A 20,302-nucleotide genomic window follows, 5' to 3' on the forward strand; every position below is an offset into this window, starting at 1 on the left:
AAAAAAACTAAATTCAATCAATTTGAAATTCAGGCTGTAACACAACAAAATGTTGAAAGGTCAAGGTTGTGTTAGAACAACTAGAACGATTCTCTCAGCTTTCATGGCTGAAAGCTCGGTCACGCGGTTTCTTTCAGCCAGCACTGAGCTAGCCACCGCACACCTTCACCACGAGGTAGCTGCTAGCTAGCTAATGCCCCACTAGCCTCGCGGCTATAGCATTATTCGTTGCTAAATATTGCTAGCTGTTAGCTGCAAGGCTCCTAACTAGTTAGCTTGGTACGCCATTAACACTAGATAGTATCCAAGTTAACCTAAGCCTTGCAGCGTGGTCTAACCCAGTTCCAATAGCTAGCAATGACGCCAACTACCAATGGAGACTGAAAAGTAGAAAAGGAATTTCTACTCGAAAACAAAAACCTTCCCGTTAGTACTCAACCGCTCAACAGGGTCTGAAGACCTTCGCTCAGCAGCGATATCCTTCACGGTTTACTTGTGAGCAGATAAGCAGCCAAACAGGTATTCAGTCGATATGAGGAAGAGAAGCGAGAATAACCAGAGGGAGGGAGAGTGGCTCATTTTATAGAAGTGAGGGTCTCACCTCATTCACCACTCTACCTGTCTGTCTCCAACAGACGCTCTTGAAAGGTACTTCCAAGAGAGTAGGCCGTCCTAGCGAACCCTCACCTCTGAGATCTCGAAATTAATAACTGAAAGAGAACCCTAGGTTACTTTTGACTTATACTGTTTGTCATATAATTCTAACGTGAGGTGTCTAATACATTTAGATTAGCAATTGGCAGCTGGGAATTGACAGAATGCCCTTAGGACAAAGTTCCCTTCATGGTTTGATTCTGAATGTGTAGTAGGCGTACTACTCAACCTCCTGTGCAAAAACCATTCTGAACTGTATCTAAACAACCATTAGCTCAGCGGGTTGGAGCATGGCACTATTGGTGTGGGGATCGCAGTTTTGTGCATTATGCACCTTAGGTTTTTACAAAAAATATGTTATTTTAATGATGTCTGAAATGGGTTTGATAAGCAAATTTCTAATTCCCCTGAAACCGCATCAAAGCACTCAATCAAGAATAATGGCGTCCTTGAACAAAGTTTCATAATGTAATCACACTGCAGAATAATGTAACTATATAGCAGCACAAACTGTTTTTCACTGGAACAAAAATATGTTAGCTGACGTGCAATCTTGTTATTTAACAAGTTCTGTTCAGTGGCTCTTTCCTTTAAAACAAACAAACTAAGGACATCAGATGTTCATGGCAAAGCAACGTTTCATCACAGCACTACACGACTGAATGGAGGAGATTTATGTTTGGGGTCTGAGGTGAGATGTTTTCTATATTCACATGAGACCCTCCATCCTGAGTGAATGATTGTAACTTGGCTGCTCTGATAATCAGCTGGATCCCTGTGTGTCTGTGCAGTCTAGGAGTCAGAAACACAACTCTCAGTTCCAACATCCCCATTTATCAAGGCATGACCCGCAGCGATTAAAGCGTGTAGCAGATCAGAGAAAGGGTCAGGCTTCCCATCTCCGCCTGTTTGGGAAATCACTGCCATTTGATCCAGGCCGGCCCCAGAGGAATGTTGTTGCCGCAGATATCTTACAGACACTGAGGCTGCCAAACGGGCTTCTGGCACGAGAGCATTTTGGATCCAGGTAGGTCTGGGAAGAGGTCAGACAGTGGCTCACACAAGGCTTGCTATATGATAATAGTGGGCAGCGTCTGCGGTGAGGAATAACGATCAGAGAATACAGAAGAAGAAAACAATTCCAGCAGAGTTTGCAACATACTTACATTTTGTACATGCTTGCATCTCCAGATAAAAAGGATGAGAATATTTTTTTGAATAGGTACTTTCTTTCATTTTCAAAGAGGTCCAGATGATTCGTAAAACATCTCTAAATACCCGTTTTAAATCCCTTGAAAATCAGAACGCTCCTCAGAAACAACATCGAAGAGCTAAATGGGATTTTAGCCAAATAAATTAAAGAGATGTATTGATTTACTTCCTGAATCATGTGCTGTGATCACCTGAATTATCATAGACCCCAGTTATCCACTTGGGCTTTGTTTATTCAGATGGAGGGAGCCAAATCACCAAAAGGCATGGATTATAATGAAAAATCATCAGTTGAGTCCTTTGATGTCTAAATAAGACATGTGCAGCCCATACCCCTCTTCTTCCCTCACAAACCCTCACATGCACGCACACACACACACACACACACACACACACACACACACACACACACACACACACACACAGTTTATTGCTAACAGAAAGTCCCTGAATAGATAGCTAACTCTAGTCAAACTTCAATAGGAGTTCGAGAGATTTTCAGGACTACTGTGATTTATTACCAATGTCTTAATTCGGTAAACCATGTGCTTTGAATTATAAAGGCACACTAGAAAAATCACAAGGTTTTCCAGATAATGGTCCAAAGGGCATTTCCTGCATCTGTTTTTAACTAATGCAGGCAGAGGATGTTATTACTTACAACCAATTTTCAATTTTTCACACTGAAATCAATCATTTCCACTGACGGCAGATTTGGGGCTTGACTTCTGAACAAATCTTAATGTGCTGGGAAAATCCCACAGTTTTCTGGAAGTCAATCATTTGTCAGACCTCTGTATAATGTATCATTACAGCCCTCCAGATTGAGCAGTGAGTACATGTTGGTATGTTGCACAGGGGAAGTCGGACAGTCATTGAGAAAACATCCTACGAGTGAACCAAGCAACTAAAATGTACTGTGATGGATAATATACCTTCTTATAACCACTTCTAAAGATCAACAACTAAAGGACAACAACTTCAAAAAACGGGATATCTTAAAGGTATCTCAATATCAAATCATTTCTGGGTAACAATTATGTACCTTACTGTGACTGTTTTCAAATCAAAGTCGTAAAATATAAACAAAAATAGCTTCTTAGCAAAGAGCAATTTCTCAAGCAAGAATTTTGCTCGGACTATCTGGGACAAGGTCTGAGTAGGGAGAAGAAAACTGAAAACTAGCTGTTAATGGAAGAGGTTTGGTCTATTGTTGAATTTACCGCCTGATGATGTCACCAGGCAGGCCAAAACTCCATCCCACCAAAAGAGGCTGACATTTCAGGCGGTCTTTTCAAACAGCTTTTACACTAAAAGGGCATTAGTATTATTATACAGTATTAATCCAACCTCAGTGTGGAAATATACATAAAACACAGGAAAATCAAATTTTTGACTGCACTGGGCCTTTAAAAGTTCTAGCATGACAAAATGTTCCAAATAACCCAAGCCACTTGTACGATACTAAAAGAAAAGTTACAATATAATGTTATACCTTCATATACTACAGGTACGTTAGAAAAGATTATTCTGTAGAAATTGTGATGATGAGTAGTTTGGAAGTACATCCTGTTAACTACTCTCACTGACATTAAGAGGATTATGGTAGGTAGTGGCAGACAGGAGTCCTCCTTCCTTCCATTAAATTGAGTCTTCCTATCCACTCCAAATTTCAGCTACCTCTGCGACGCACCTGTAATTTCAGCCTCTATGATGGGTGGAGACAGACAGATAAATCAAAAGGTTGAGAGACAGTGAGAGAGGGAGAGTATTTGTCTGAGGAACACGGAGAGGGTGGATCATTTGTCTTGCAGATGTATGTTGATATGGTGGTGTTGGTGAGGGTAGGGGCTAGACTGGGGGAGTATGGCATCGTGGTTGCACAGTTAGTGGGAGGACATGTGGTAAGTGGTGTCAGAGTTGCTGGTAATGAGCAAGTTGGACGGTAGGAAAGTGGGATGGATCAGTAAACGCGGGTTTTAGAACATTGCAACTGGGTAAGTCCATGTCCTAATGCCGTGTTCCCATTGACCACTCACATCTGCAGCACAGCTCAGGGTGCCAACCAAATCAAGGCACAATGACTAGACTATACAGATGTAGGATCATCATTATTTTGTTGCTGAGAATTTTCCTGCACTGCAGGAAATGCAAACTTGTAGTATATTCAAGGTTTAAAAAGGCTTCTAAAGTTTGTAATTTCCACTTTAAAATGCCGGACTTGGTTTGCCCCAACAAAAAATGTATCAACCCCTACAAAAAAATGTCCATTAATAATTAACATTTTCTGTTGTTGCAGGATTATTTTCCTGCTGTTGCAAACTGGCTCAAATTAAGATGTTAAATCTGTAGAGTCGAGGTACAGAACAATAACCTCGAAGGTACTGAGCCTTCCTCTTTTCCTTCCCTACTCATCAAAAGACCATGTTAAGTGTATTTCTAGAAGCAGTGGTAATTGGTCTCTGTGTTGTGACTCCTCTTTATCACTGTCTCACTTCTGACATGTATGTTTACCAGGACTATAATCTTCAAAAAGCCTGTTAACATAAGTAGCTCAGCTTTCATAACCCATAAAGTCAGCCTCTGACTGATCCTCGGCACCAGCCTGTTTACCGCACTGAGGAGCGTAAACAGCACTCTGATCATATCACCGCATTGCTCGCAGAGCCTTTCGTCTGCTTGACTCATTTTGAATTATTATTCATATTGTATTAATATTCAGGCTGGTGAGACAGGGATAGAAGTTACATACTCTAAGTGTTCTGTTTACATGAATGTTTGGTGGATGCACCTTGCTGAACTTTCTTGGTAACAAAATGCTGCAAATCAAAGGTTGACACGTTTGTGTGTCAAGCTTTGACACAAACCACATCATTTCATCATGGAAATGTGGGTAATTTTTGGTTGAGACGTTGATTGATGAGATTTCAACCTTTCTTCACCCACTCAGAAAGACATGCAGAAGTTTGTTGAATTCCCAATGTGTTTTCCCAAGGTTTTTCTTGTTATGTCACCTTTCCATCCAGTTTCTATGTGAGCAAAGTTATAATGTATAAAAACAAATTACGGCAGTTGGGATGGAAACAGGAAGATGGGGTAAAATTGTATACATTTTGGGGCGGCAGGTAGCCTAGTGGTTAGAGCGTTGGACTAGTAACTGAAACGTTGCAAGATCGAATCCCCGAGCCGACAAGGTAAAAATCTTTCGATCTGCCCCTGAAAAAGGCAGTTAACCCACTATTCCTAGGCCGTCATTGAAAATAAGAATTTGTTCTTAACTGACCTGCCTAGTTAAATAATGGTGGGATCCTTTGTGTCGTTAAAATTAATAATGAGATAAATTGTAGTAGAAACCCCTTTGTGCAAATATTAACATCATAAGGAAGTAAACTTATGATGGTGCCTCTCTCCGGATATACTGTACTCGTACATACAGCCAGCTGGGTTCTCAGTACATCGCACAGACAGGAATAAAGAACTTTCCAGGAAAAGAAATGCAGAGGTGTATGTTTGATGATTAACTACTCATGGTGTGATTGTGGTAACATATAAGAACTCAAGCCCTTTTGTTAACTCAACCTAGAATATCTCACAATCAAATGCCGACCACATTACCTCCCAAGAGAATAGTCTTCGGTCATCGTCACAGCCATGTAAATTCCCCCTCAAGCTGATACCAAGACAACTCCAAAGGAACTACACTGGACTTTGTGCAAACTGGAAACCACATATCCTGAGACAACAAGCTGCCTGTGCCACGCACGCTTCAAAAACTCTTGACTATTGCTACTCTCCCTTCAGGGACGGCTACAAGGCCCTCCCTTGCCCTCCCTTCAGCAAATCAGATCACACCTCTATCCCGCTCCTCCCTTTCTATAGGCAGAAACTCATTCAGGAAGTACCCATGATAAGGACTGTTCAATGCTGGTCTGACGAATCAGAATCCATGCTTCAAGATTGTTTTGATCACGTGGACTGGGATATGTTCCGGGTTACCTCTGAGAATAACATTGATGTATACACTGACACAGTGACGGAGTTCATCATGAAGTGTATATGGGATGTTGTTCCCACTGGGACGATTAAAACCTATCCAAACTAAAAAATCGTGGATAGATGGCAGCATTCGTGCAAAACTGAAAGCACAAACCACCGCATTTAACCACGGCAAGATGACTGGGAATATGGAGTAGAAACAGTCTAGTTATACCCTTCATAGGCAATCAAACAGGCAAAATGTTAGCACAGAGACAAAGTGGAGCGGCAATTCAAAGGCTCAGACACAAGACGTATGTGGCAGGGACTCCAGACAATCCCGGATTATAAAGGGAAAAGAAGCCACGATGCGGACATCGATGTCTTGCTCCTGGACAAGCTAAACACCTTCTTCACCCACTTAGAGGAAAACACAGTGCTGTCGATGCGGGCCACCACCACTCCCCTAGACTGTGAGCTCTTGTTCTCCGTGGCTGACGTGAGTAAGACATTTAAACTTTTTAACCCTCGCAAAGCTGCAGGCACAGAAGGCATCACTAGCTGCGTCCTCAGAGCATGCGCAGACCAGCTGGCTGGAGTATTCAATCTCTCCCTATCCCAGTCTGTTGACGCCACTTGCTTCAAGATGTCCACCATTGTTCCTGTACCCAAGAAAGCAAAAGTAACTGAACTAAATGACTGTCACCCCGTAGCACTCATGTCTGTCATCATGAAGTGCTTTGAGGAACTACTTAAAGATCATATATCACCTCCCCCTTACCCGACACCCTAGACCCACTGCAATTTGCATTCTGCCTCAATAGATCCACGGATGACACAATCGCCATCGCACTGCCCACTGCCCTATCCCATCTGGACATGAGGAATACCTATGTAAAAATGCTGTTCTTTAACTACATCTCAGTCTTCAACACGATAGTACCGTCTAAGCTCATCATTAAGTTTGGGGCCCAGGGTCTGAACCCCAACCTGTGCAACTTGGTCCTGGACTTCCTGACAGGCCGCCCCTAGGTGGTGAAGGTAGATAACGACACCTCTACTGCGCTGATCCTCAACACAGGCGGCCCCACAAGGGTGCGTGCTCAGCCCCCACCAGTAGTCCCTGTTCACCCGTGACTGGTTGGCCACACACATCTTCAACTCAATCATCAAGATTGCACAACAGTGGTAGGTCTGATTACCAACGATGACAAGACAGCCTACAGGGAGGAGGTGAGAGGGCCCTGGCGGAGTGGTGCCAGAAAAAGGTTGAAAATGTGATGGAAGCACAATAACCTTTAGATTCTTATTCAGTACATGAAAATGTAAGCTTAAAAGTACATTTTGTGTGCGCTACATCATCACGCACTGATTTTTATCTGCAACAAGTCCGTTCTGCAGATTTTGGAAAATTTGCATTAAAATCTGTCGCCAATTGGATGGAAACCTAGCTACTGGCAATCACGGATTTTTAGATTGGAAAGTTAATCTAGCCAGCTATCTAAACTTGTAGTAATCATGGTCAAATTACCGGTCACAATGATTTTGTCAGTCACTCTTAAATATTATATTAAAAACTTCAAAAAAAAAATTCCAGCCTATGGCAAAATCTGTAGAATTGCAGGAAATACACTGTAAAACTGCACCATTTTTTCTCCGTGCCATGGCAAAATTAATAGAATTGCATGAAATTATTATTATTCTCTACACCGCATGGTAAAATGTGTAGAATTGCAGGAATGTCTCCACTGTCAAGAGGGGGGGCTGCTAAAATGTTTTGCTGGCAAGGGGTTTCCCCAACAAAATTTCACCCAAAAGACTAGGACGGGTTCTGACAGCATGTGTGGGTATGGATGTGGGTACACAGACCCATAAGTCACTGCGGCCCCTCATGATGAGTTCAGATTTTTAGCGGCCCCCACCCCATCAAAGTTGCCTATCCCTGCTATAGATAATCAACTCTCCAGTAGGATGTGCTGCCCAGTCTACTGTTTTTCTTCTTCTGATAGTGGATATAACGGTGAAGATCTGACACTGTTTCAAAGGTACAAATTCAACAAATTTTACACTAGTTTTGTCTATGTAGAATTTTATTTTTACCATAATGACATAATTCTGTTGTTGAAAACAACAGTTTACGTTGATAACTTTCTGCAATCCAATGTATTTTTCACATTGACTCCATATTACAATACGTTGACATATTACATTGAAACAACGTTGATTCAACCAGTTTGTGCCCAGTGGGATGTAAAGAAGGGCTGCGTCTGTGGAGTGCTTTAATTCTCTCTTTCCTTCTTGCTTCCACAAAAGACAGCACTGCAGGTATCTGGCTAAAGCTGGAGGATAGTGCCTTAGCCCGTGTTAAACATACACTGAAACAGACATCTTTGAAACTAAGGGTAATCTCCTCCTGTCTTGCCTTCACAAATGGGGCTGTCCTGGACCACACAGCACAGCTGAGCTCAGTCAAATTACTTAGAAGGGACTTAGCGTCCATCAAACGCAGAGAGGTTCCGGGTCGTGCCACAGCTCTTTTGGCCAAATGCAAAGCGGATTTGAATTTCCTGGGCTAATTTTCAACTTTCTCTGTTGGTGTCCTGAAACACGGCAGGTTCACCACAGCCCCAGAATATAAGCATTCACCAGGGGCGTCGGCAGGATGAGACACAGGAAGAAGCCTGGTCTCCAAACATCTGGCAGGGCCAGGCTTCCATGACTCGCTCAACCTCAGGATAAAAAAGGCCTCAGATCTGCAGGGATCAAAGTGTACCCTGGGTGCCTGAGCTACCGTGGCCTCCCTCAACGTATTCAAATATGGTTTCCTGAAAGCAACTTGAGCCATAAGCAGACCTCAGAATATAAACGTGTAGGAAAGAGAGGATGAATACCTGAAAGTCTATGTGACCTCTACTCACAACACAAGTGAAGCATTATGAAAGCCCATGGCTTATGGAAAATGAACATGTTTTTATCACAGCATTTAGCATTTTGCCCCGAAACCAGCTACCCTGCTCTCAGGAGAAGGGAATTTCAAACCTCATTATTAATGGACCTAGCTAGTTATAATGAATATTTTCCCAATTTATAATGGCATAACTGCTTAATTATTTTTGCTAGTATAAACCAGGGAACTACAGTGGGGGAAACACTTTAAATGCATATTTCAATGAATGAAATTAAACTCAAACTGCTATTCCTTCCAGCATTTCCTTTCATATTCACACATCATAAATTCTTAAAAGCAGTCCCTTGTCAGCAGCAGTGATGCTTCAGAGCGGGGGTCACCTGTATCCAGCATTACCGAATTAGCTGCTATCTAACCCAGACCTGCTGTGGCATACTGACACTAATCCCGCGCCCGCTGGAGAGCCCTGTCTGTGTTATATTATCATGTCTAATCCTCGTAATCTCCCGGTCGTGTAGCTAAACGGTATTCCACCTCCGTCTCTTACCTCAGTCTCATAATGACATTAATGAAGGGCCGGGCCCCCATTACCCAGGCAGGCTAGTGGTGGGCTGGGTGACGGCCGTAATCAGCAGCCCCCTGCTCAACCACCCACTCAGCCTCCCAGGCAGCATGAATTAATGGAATTCAGCGCCTTGGGCAAAAAGCAAACCAAACATATGTTCAACAAATCAGGGTTTGTGTATTTTCTTGTCACCGTTACTATGGGTGTCTATTAGAGCCATTGATGAGATCTTTAGCAAAGGGCTTGGCGTGTGGGAGAATGAGGCATTGAAGTGCTATAGCTCCACTTCTTAAACCCCTGCGATGAGACGTCGTTTATGACCAGTTGACCCAGGTTAAAATAACATATAAATATCACTCATAATACTTTGTTGTCAACAAAAAAAGGCAGGAAGGATTGGTAGGGATGAAAGGGTTCCTGAATTAAAAATGGCACCTTATCAATTAAAGCTGGATTTCTCCTGTCTCCTTACGTAATTACCTGCACCCTTCAGCTCTGTGCTCGGGCTTACCTTGTTTACACTGTGTGTCTTGCAGGCTGCCTGTCTCCCTGCAAGGCTTCACTACTGTGCCTTCTCTGACTTTGTCTCTGCTGTCATTTCTCAGTTGTTTATCATGGCGGTCGGGAGCAACCTTAAAAGAAGAAGCATAAACACAGCCAGAAGTGTTCTGTCAATGGAAACACAAAATACACAGACAGACAGAAAGACACAAGTAAAAGCAGGCCACCTATTTATTATTGTTTCTTAGTCATACTGGATTCAAATTCATTTATTTTTAATTCACTGTTTTGGCAGACACAACCCATGAATGTTTTTTGCAATGTTAATCACATGCTAATGCAATCGCATAGGCCCCGCTATTACCCCTACCTCCCTGCAAATAGCAGCACACTGACTTAATTGTGAGGTTGAAAATAACAACACAGACAGACCTCTCATATAAAGAAATTACCTTTGAATAAAAGAGCCATAGGAAAGTATTAATCTGCTTAACATTTCTAAGTACATCCTCCAAAGGATTTTGCTTTTTAAATCTTACATATGCTCAGCAGAGTTACTGCGTTTTCCTCATTTCATCCTTTCAACATCAAATGGTGAGCAGCAAAAATTGGATCAGACTTCAAAGACTGTGATGTGCTCCGAGTCACGGAGTGGCTCTTCTATTTCACATATTGAATTCGAGCAGGATATCAAAGTGCTACCAAAGAACCTCAGGTCTTTACCAAAAAGGGGTCTAACATCTGTAGAAAGAGAAGCGCAAAGACAAAATCACCTCCGGGAACAGCAAGCATTTATTCTCAGCCGCGAATTTCCAGCCTTTTGATTCTCCCATTCCTGTACCACCCTGTCTCTCTCTATTGAGATGGAGTTTGGAGCAAGAGAAGTATTTTGTCTCAAGGACTCAAAAAACTAATGAATAATCGATGTTCAAGGGGCTTTGTAGAAGTACAGTATTATGCTAAAATATTCATTTCTCTGATAGAAACTTACCTTCTCTCTGTGATCATTGGAAGTGTGTCTGCCATCATACCTACAAAGGTGAAAAAGAGAGTTTAGACGACTGATCCTAAACCACCTATGACAACAGATTTCACATGGTACAACATAGATAATGATATACAAACTATTATGCAAGATTTACCATCCTTCATCTTGTCTCTCTTTTCATATGACATATAGACACACGACTGAACACACAGTAGAGCAACAGAACAAAGCTGGGGGATATTATTCAGGATGGGCAGTGTGATGCAATAGAAACCTTTGGAGATAGACACAAGCGTAGACAGTGTGCAAGGCACAGAGTGATATAAAAGGGGAAAGTAACAGTGTGTAGGTAAGAGCCCACAGATCTTAAAAAGGGGAAAATGGGCCAGAACTCGTCAAAATAAATCTATATGGAGTGATTCCAACACTGATTAAACAGAATTGTTAAGTTGAGGTTTGAAGTTCTCTCACTAAGGAATATGATTGTAAACATGGAGAAAAAAATTCCCAGAAGAAAAACTTCTCAGCCTGGGTATACAACAAGCATAACATTTTCAGATGTGGAAATCTAGTCTTTGAGTCTGGAGAGATGCATTGCCGCCCTTGACCGACAAATTCAATAAAAGCAGAAATTAATAAAGATTTCAGCTTCTCCAACAAAATGGGGGATCTGTGCATCAGTTGGCAATATACTTCCAAACCCAAGTACTGCCTATGTATTTACTTTCTTTAAAAATATATATATAATACCCTTGACATTTGAAGATGATGGAATAAACCAATACTATTCCAAATAATAAGGCAAGAGAGAATCAATAGTGGTCTTGAATGAAAGAACAAGTGTTGAAGGAGAGCGGTGCGACAGTCAGCTGGGTTGGACTTCACACATACTTCCTTAATGACTGGCCTGCCCATACGCTGAGTAAACACAAACTGCATTCAGCTCTTACATCTGGAGACCAGTTCAGAGCCCAGCCCCGTTTGCGGTCAGACAAGTGCACTATCTTGGTGGAAAGTTATTTATTACATTTATAAAAAGGAGAGGTGGTGCAATAGGAGGAGCTTCCTCTAGTGGTTGAAACAACAGTACATTAACGAGGGGAGGAAAGAGGTCTGCGTAGTAGAGCTCAAGTTGAGTGACTGGTATGCAAACCCCTTTGCCCCATGACTGTGGTCTCTACCGGAGGTCTTTCTGTAACAACATGAGAACGAGCTTGGCAGGGGTGCACACCAGGCTCAGATCTAATGGCCTTCAGATACACTTAACACTAAAAAACTACAGTAAACCACAAACAAACATACAAAAACACAGAATATCATCCCTATGGAGTTTAGAGGTCGACCATTTATGATTTTTAAATGCCGGTACCGATACCGATTATTGGAGGACCAAAAAGAGCCAATACCGATTAATCGGCCGATTTTTACAAATGTATTTGTAATAATGACAATTACAACAATACTGAATGAACATTATTTTAACTTAATACATCAATAAAATCAATTTAGCCTTAAAAAAATAATGAAACATGTTCAATTTGGTTTAAATAATGCAAAAACAAAGTGTTGGAGAAGAAAGTAAAAGTGCAATATGTGCCATGTAAGAAAGCTAACGTTTAAGTTCCTTGCTCAGAACATGAGAACATATGAAAGCTGGTGGTTCCTTTTAACATGAGTCTTCAATATTCCCAGGTAAGAAGTTTTAGGTTGTAGTTATTATAGGAATTATAGGACTATTTCTCTCTATACCATTTGTATTTCATTAACCTTTGACTATTGGATGTTCTTATAGGCACTTTAGTATTGCCAGTGTAACAGTATAGCTTCCGTCCCTCTCCTCGCTCCTACCTGGGCTTGAACCAGGAACACAACGACAACAGCCACCCTCGAAGCAGCGTTACTCATGCAGAGCAGGGGGAACAACTACTCCAAGTCTCAGAGCGAGTGACGTTTGAAATGCTATTAGCGCCCACCCCGCTAACTAGCTAGCCATTTCACATCGGTTACACGAGCCTAATCTCGGGAGTTGATAGGCTTGAAGTCATAAACAGCTGCTGGCAAACGCACGAGAGTGCTGTTTGAATGAATGCTTACAAGCCTGCTGGTGCCTACCATCGCTCAGTCAGACTGCTCTATCAAATCAAAAACTTGGTTATAACACGATAACACACAGAAATACGAGCCTTAGGTCATTAATATGGTCGAATCCGGAAACTATCAACTCGAAAACAAGACGTTTATTCTTTCAGTGAAATACAGAACTGTTGCGTATTTCATCTAACGGATGTCATCCATATGTCTAAATATTCCTGTTACATTGCACAACTTTAAATGTTATGTCATAATTACGTAAAATTCTGTCAAATTAGGCGGCCCAAACTGTTGCATATACACTGACTCTGCGTGCAATGAACGCAAGAGAAGTGACACAATTTCACCTGGTTAATATTGCCTGCTAACCTGGATTTCTTTTAGCTAAATATGCAGGTATAAAAATATACACTTCTGTGTATTGATTTTAAGAAAGGCATTGATGTTTATGGTTATTGGAGCAACGATACACACCGCATCAATTATATGCAACGCAGGACACGCTAGATAAACTAGTAATATCATCAACCATGTGTAGTTAACTAGTGATTATGATTGATTGATTGATTGATTGTTTTTTATAAGATACGTTTAATGCTAGCTAGCAACTTACCTTGGCTTACTGCATTTGCCTAACAGGCAGTCTCTTCGTGAAGTGGAATGAAAGGCAGGTGGTTAGAGCGTTGGACTAGTTAACTGTAAGGTTGCAAGATCGCATCCCCCGAGCTGACAAGGTAAAAATCTGTCGTTCTGCTCCTGAACGAGGCAGTTAACCCACCGTTCCTAGGCCGTCATTGAAAATAAGAATGTGTTCTTAACTGACTTGCCTAGTTAAATAAAGATTAAATAAAGGTGTAATTAAAAATAAATAAATAAAACATAAAAATTGGCCAAATCGGTATCCAAAAATACCGATTTCTGATTGTTATGAAAACTTGAAGTCGGCCCCAATTAATCGGCCATTCCGATTAATCGGTCGACCTCCAATGGAGATAACTGAACCCTGCTGTCTGTGGCCAGACATTGGAGCACCCTAATCATTAGGGCCTAATGGATACATCAACACAATCACACACTGAATATACCACTGGTAAAGGGATGAAGAAACTGACCCAAAATACTCGTTCCTGTCAGTGTGGCCTCCTGCCCCTGGGTGAGATCTGTGCCTCTGGATTCCATGGTCCTTACGCACTCGGTGGCCCCTGTATGCTGTGGATACAGTAATATGACTACCATCAATGCATTATTATCTGGGATTTCAATTCATTTCAGAGTATTAAGCTATGCTTAACTGCACAACTTAAACTAGATGAGACAAAGAAAAAGGACACAAGATGTTATTTGGAATAGTTTAAAGAACACTCATTAGTGTGGCTTGGGCAATTACTGACTGGCCACTAACAAAGCCTTGTAACTTACAATTTAGTAAACAAAGATGTTATCCAAGTGTAAAAAATTCTACCAGTTAGTGGTACAAAAGTTGCATCCACTTTCCATCAATCCAAAAAAGGAGGGATTCATTTTCAAAACAATATGTGATGACAAAAGGGGACCCTAATGGATGGCACTAAACAGAGCGTGCCACGCTATTCAGTCAAAGGGCTTTGTGTTTTAGTTGTAAAATTACACACAGTGAAAAAGAATGTTGGAGTACATTGTTGAGCAGCTCTATTTTCCATGGTCTAATCTGATCGATGGTTAGCATGCCCCCCAGGCCCTGCTGAGATCTGAGGAGCCACCAGACTCATACATTTGAAAGGCATCTGTTTATTTAAAAAATGCAAATGCGGCCCACCTCAAAGGCTATAAGCTGCAGTGAACACACAATGTGAGCGTGTTGGAGTGTTCCGTCGGGGGGCTGAGGCCCCACTTATGTCAGGTTTGGCCTTCTCCTCAGCCCGTCCGCCCACACACAAACACGTCAATGTGGAGGTCTACAAAGAGATAAAGAGCGAGGGCCGACAGCGGGGCCTTTCTCACACCAAAAAACCTGTTTACCTATTCCACAGCGTTATTTACAAGGGTTTTAATGGAGGACATTTACACAAGGTGTGCAGGCGACTGATATGCTCCATGTGCCAGATGAGGGCAGCCCTTAGGAGAGCCACATAAAACAATGCCAAGTCTCCTCCCCCCCAGCCCTCCTCTCCCCTGCCCCTCTTGGCACCGTCCCTTGTCCTCCAATGAGAGGCTCAAAGGAGTGGGGGAGGCCCGCAAAGGTTAATGTGCCCACTTTGATCTTCGTCAAGGCACACTGAGTACGAATTAATTTACATTTCAGATGAAAAGGTTGACAGTATAAAAAGGCATCTTGTTTCTGGTATGTGAGAGCAGTGTAATAGACTGGGAATTTGACAGAGGAAGTTGTGAGGAAACAGAAGGGATAACCCCCCCCCCTCTCTTGCCTTTACTGGGAAAGAGATGAAAGGAAAAAAAGGATCTCAATATGCACTGTTCTTCTGAAACATGGGGACCAAATGCTGCCCAAACTTTCAAAAGCCTTTCCTTATACATTATTAATTAATTATTACGGTTTCATGGGCTGCTTATTGAGATCAAAAAGGTATTTCATCAAACCATAAGGTTTTCAGACCCTTATTCATTTCTCTTAAAAATATATTTTAAAAAAACTCCAAAAGCACATCATTTGGAAATACATAGAAATACATGAAATTTTCAGAAGTGCCCTATTTAGTGTGTTGAGTACTTCTGAGAACAATACAACCACATCTGCCATGCTTTACCTGATTGTATGCAAACAGCCGCGTCTTCCCTCTCCTTTCTGGTTCGCTTGAAATTCTGCCGGGTAGTGTGGCCCCTCCAGGCTACAGAGAGAAATAAGCTACTGATCAATCTCAGTCAAACAATATAGACGGCACATACAACATGAGACCCCACTTCAAAACAGAGCACAACCAGGTGGCAATGAACTCTCAGAGGTCTTATTATCTACTCTGAAGCATTGCTCTTTTGGCCTATATGGGTCACACTGTGGTTATCAAACTAATCTCTTTTATGAAGCATAGTCCTCCAGATTAGGCCAGGTGGATGGCTACCTGACTGGATGACGACGGCCCCACGGTTCCTCTTCTCCTTCTCTCTGCGGTAACGCCTCGCCCCCAGCCAGCCCTTGGTGTAGGCCTGCATCACCATCACCCGTGCTATCAGCTCTCTCAGCAGGAGGTTCAGCTGCTCTACATGGTAGTACTTCAGGAACACCTGACATACAGTACACCCAGGGAGCTTAACATCGAAGCACCTCAATCCATGGACAAAGTTGCGATGCCATCCGTATGTTTTGAAACAAGAATCACTATAATTTTCCCTGGCTAATCATCATCACTTTACCTTTGTCGTCCCTAAGACCCAGTTCTCTAGTTTGGCCCGCTCCAGTATGGCTACGGCATTTTCTTTGCTGGAGTCAGGCATCTGGTGAGCCCGGAAAGCAAGGTAGTAATACCTATAAAAGGGGGGAGTGGGAAAGATATCTGACTTTTATCATAGGTAATCATATTTTTTTGCTGTGATTCCGTGTTTTCAGACAGTTCAGAAACGTGCCTTTCATACAACTTCCAAATATATTTCTATCTAAATTAATTCAATCGCCATCCGTGGATCAGTGCACAAAGAAAACGAGGCTCACTGAGGCATGAGTCACTAACAGAGGCCTATTGTCTGAGCTTTTCTGAATGGACTATGCTCTCTTATTTCAATCACTACACAGATGACGCCCATGTGTTAATCAGCTCCAGTGCATGTCTCTACTTCATTGTCTAAGGCCCTTGACTGTCCCACCTGTCACAGTTTATAAAACACCCGCATAGGACAGAGCTGATATAACTGTTTGTTCAGGGACATCAAGGCTCCCAAACTGCTGGTTCAATCCTTGTGTTCTGGTGTTGGTCAAAGAAAAGAAAAACAACAATGGAGATTGAAGAAAATCGTCTTTGAACCCCCCCCCACCTCATCCTACAGCCTTTCATTCTAATTCCTGTTGATACCTGTTCTTTCTTTGATGGTAAATACAAAGCACACTCCTTCGCAACATCAGACGAGTCTTTGATATGAGAGCACAAATTTAAATCAGTTTTGCACTAAAGGTGCAGTTTAACTATTGAGTCTGTCAGAATTATTTCTGCCTGGCTTGGATGGAAAAGATTCAATGGCAAGGTTGAAAGCCAGGGACATGTCAGGATATGGCCTCCTGTACTCCAAACAATAGATAGGTCAAATCAATCTAGTAACACAACAGGACAGTAGCTTTAAACACTGCTAAATGAGAATCTAGACCCTCCCCCCTCCTCACACACACCTGCATGTACACATTCATTCTATCTGAGGGTTAAAAGGCGATTGTCAGGTGATGCACTATCACTTTTAACACCAAATCAAGTGAACCCTCAACTAAAATTACATTTACATTTACATTTAAGTCAAAATAGCCTCACCAACAATGTCGGAGAATTGGGACAGGCAGAAGAACGACATGTGGTCATTCAAGGTTTCCTGCTTGAAATCTGGCTAAATTAAACACACAATATTTTAAAAGCGACCCTAGAGCAGCGAAACTAACCAGCCATCCCACGGCTTTTTACACAGGCCACAAGCACAAGCCCAAGCTAATTAAATTGTACATCATATTAAAGCGCCCCATTGGAGGTGCCCGGAATATTTTTCAAAGGATAATTGATCAAACGTAGGTTCCTTACGTTTTCCCAAGGACCTAGTTTGAGTATGTATTTTATTCTTGATGGGTCGAGGAAGGTTTAAATCCTTGTTTTTTTTTCAATAGATGGAATTATTATTATGCTCACACTGGCAGATGTTGCCAGACATTTGAAAAACAAATATAAACCTTATCTTATATCTGTATCTAACCCAATTTCGTCATTACTTCATTACCCACCTGGGGAATAATGGGGTTCTATCTCAGATATTAACTGTGTCCAAGACACTGAGCATAAAAACAAACCCTTAATGAATAGTAAAGAAAGAGGAATTAAAATGTCTATGGTCAGCCTCAGAGTTCCTCTCTGTTTGAATTGTGCCCTTATTTCCAAGTCCCGTGAAGTGAACCCACACAGTTAAGAGAGTTGAACACACACAGTTAAGAGAGTTGAACCCACCCAGTTAAGTGAGTTGTACAGGACATAGCCAATTAGTGAGCCTATTGCTGTGCTCAGGTTTGAACTCCCATCTAATTAAGGAAGCCGTGTTTTGTGTGATGTAGCACACACAGTGCGCATGTTCCGCTCTACCACTGGGGTTGTGTCTGCACTCAGAGTGTACATCTAGCGCCGCGGCGCCCGGACTCACTGCAGTTGTTACCTGTTAACAAACTCTTCGAACAGGATGCGGTGGGAGTAGCCCTGGCGGCGGATGTTCACTGTCTCCAGGATCCCGGTGTAGCGCAGCTGCACCATCACCCTCTCCTTAAAGAAGCGCAGCGCCTGTCTGTCATCATTGGGCTTTATGCAGCGCACAAAGTGGGGTTGACCCACCACCATCTTAGACAGCAGATCCATCAGGGAGTACTGCCAACGCAGTGAGGAGACAAAGCAAGGCGACGGGGGCGGAGCAAAGAAGGCGACAGGGATTATTCTTTGCATTATGCATTACTTCCTAATGTCATCGCGGAATTCACAGATTCTGTGCTGATGCTGTTTTGTTATTGCGTCAGCAAAACAATATTTTTACTGACACACTCCTTGATAAATATCGACCCAGAAATTAAAACCCTTTTCCATTTTTGTACTGTATTAGAGGTCAATGAAAAACATTGCCGAAACGGAATGGTTGGGTGTGGTGATGGTGATACATACCCGGAAGTAGGAGGCCACTGTCTGTCTCCTCATGTTGGTGGTTTCCTCAGGGTGTCGCATCATCTCCATGGTGTCCACCTAAACACAAGCTGTCCCATTAACCCCTTCCTCACAATGGGATGGACATGAATACAGTACATTGTTGCTTGTACTGTGTTGTCTGGGAAGGGTAGCAGCACCATAAACACTTAAGGCCAACAGTGTAGAGAATGGATGTGTACAGCTGAGGGGCATGGGAGAATTGCAGCTAGCGCTGCAATGTATAATGAGGCTTGCCATCTCAAACCAGATAGTCCTTCTAACAACGGATTAACGAGGACACAATATAAGCATTCTAATGGCCCGCACACTTCATGGCTTCATAAAAATGAATGACGCAATCAATATTTTATAGTAAGTCTACACAGCAAAGTGCATATCTTTTTAATACTTATTTCATCTTAGCACAGGGGGAAAGGTATGTCAAACATTTTCTGAACAACTTCATGCCATAATTGGATGTCTTGACAGCGTCTATGTTGAACGCTGTTCAGACAGAAGTACCAGCAATCATCCCCTTTCTGTTCAACTACTTCTGCTCATGTATTTTAACAAGGGCCGTCCATACGTCTGCACTAGTTCAATCATTTGTTTGCAATGATAACTTTTACCAGCTTCTCATCTATTAACTGTTTAGAACTTTCCACAGATTTTGATTGGGCAAAGGAGAACATGCATTTTACATCAATCATATTGCAGAGTTTGACTCATCGTTATCATGTACTTTCTTTACACAGAGTAAGTATAGTAGTGTAGCTCATAAGGTGGTTTGATGCCTTACGAAGAGTGTATGAAAATGTCACAATATCAAACCACAGAGAAATTGAACCCCTCCACGTGATACCAGTAGCCAGCCATTGGAAACAGTAGAAAAGTTGTTAAAAATGTTAACTGAGAAAAATAAGAAAGTCATGCAAGATAAGGTAGAAGGTCAAATAAAACAACAACCATAGGCTGTTCTTACCTTCAATAGGTATTTGGGAGACTGAATACAGGAAGGTGTTGTTGAGAAACATGGAATGAAAGGAAACGATAAGAGAATAGACAAGAGGATAGAAGAAGTAAAGAATCTGAAATCAACCTTAAGGGGTATTGCACCAAAAATCATAATGTGAGTCATTTCTTAATATACAATATTTGACAATTGACAAAATCTTAACAGGACATTATGATTTTACTGCATGCTTCCCTTTAAAAGAGGTTAGTTCAGACAGTGAGAGATGAATAGAGCAACAGAGTATTTTTCTTATAATTACTTTTATGGTACACTAAGCCAGTAAAGTCTGTTAAGAACAAATCCTTATGTACAATGACGGCCTACCCCAGCCAAACACTAACCCGGACCCCACTGGGCCAATTGTGTGCCACCCTATGGGATTCCCAATCACGGCCGGTTGTGATACAGCCTGGAATCAAACCAGGGTCTGTAGTGACGCCTCTAGCACTGAGATGCAGTGTCTTAGACCGCTGCGCCACACGGGAGCCCAGAGCCTTAGTCACGTGTGCAGGTTTGTCTGCACACATGACAAAGTGGCTTTGGATAAAAG

The 20,302-nt window shown here is 42.1% G+C and overlaps 1 protein-coding gene across 3 annotated transcripts in view; it reads right to left on the reverse strand.

Moving 5' to 3' along the window:
• The window catches only part of myo3b (myosin IIIB), a 106,091-nt gene that overhangs the window by 22,635 nt on the left and 63,154 nt on the right, over positions 1–20,302 (reverse strand). For 2 of the 3 annotated variants that reach the window (XM_064944795.1, XM_064944797.1), the window contains 9 exons: positions 19,720–19,740; positions 18,717–18,794; positions 18,223–18,428; positions 16,243–16,354; positions 15,951–16,113; positions 15,639–15,719; positions 14,007–14,103; positions 10,807–10,846; positions 9,826–9,946 (listed from right to left, as the gene is read on the reverse strand). In XM_064944795.1, coding sequence (XP_064800867.1) covers positions 9,826–9,946; positions 10,807–10,846; positions 14,007–14,103; positions 15,639–15,719; positions 15,951–16,113; positions 16,243–16,354; positions 18,223–18,428; positions 18,717–18,794; positions 19,720–19,740 — 919 coding nt within the window. The remainder of the gene's footprint in view (positions 1–9,825; positions 9,947–10,806; positions 10,847–14,006; positions 14,104–15,638; positions 15,720–15,950; positions 16,114–16,242; positions 16,355–18,222; positions 18,429–18,716; positions 18,795–19,719; positions 19,741–20,302) is intronic. The other variant, XM_064944796.1, reaches the window with a different exon arrangement.

This window comes from Oncorhynchus masou, chromosome 29, assembly GCF_036934945.1.
Source record: "Oncorhynchus masou masou isolate Uvic2021 chromosome 29, UVic_Omas_1.1, whole genome shotgun sequence".
In the NCBI taxonomy this organism is placed as follows: domain Eukaryota; kingdom Metazoa; phylum Chordata; class Actinopteri; order Salmoniformes; family Salmonidae; genus Oncorhynchus; species Oncorhynchus masou.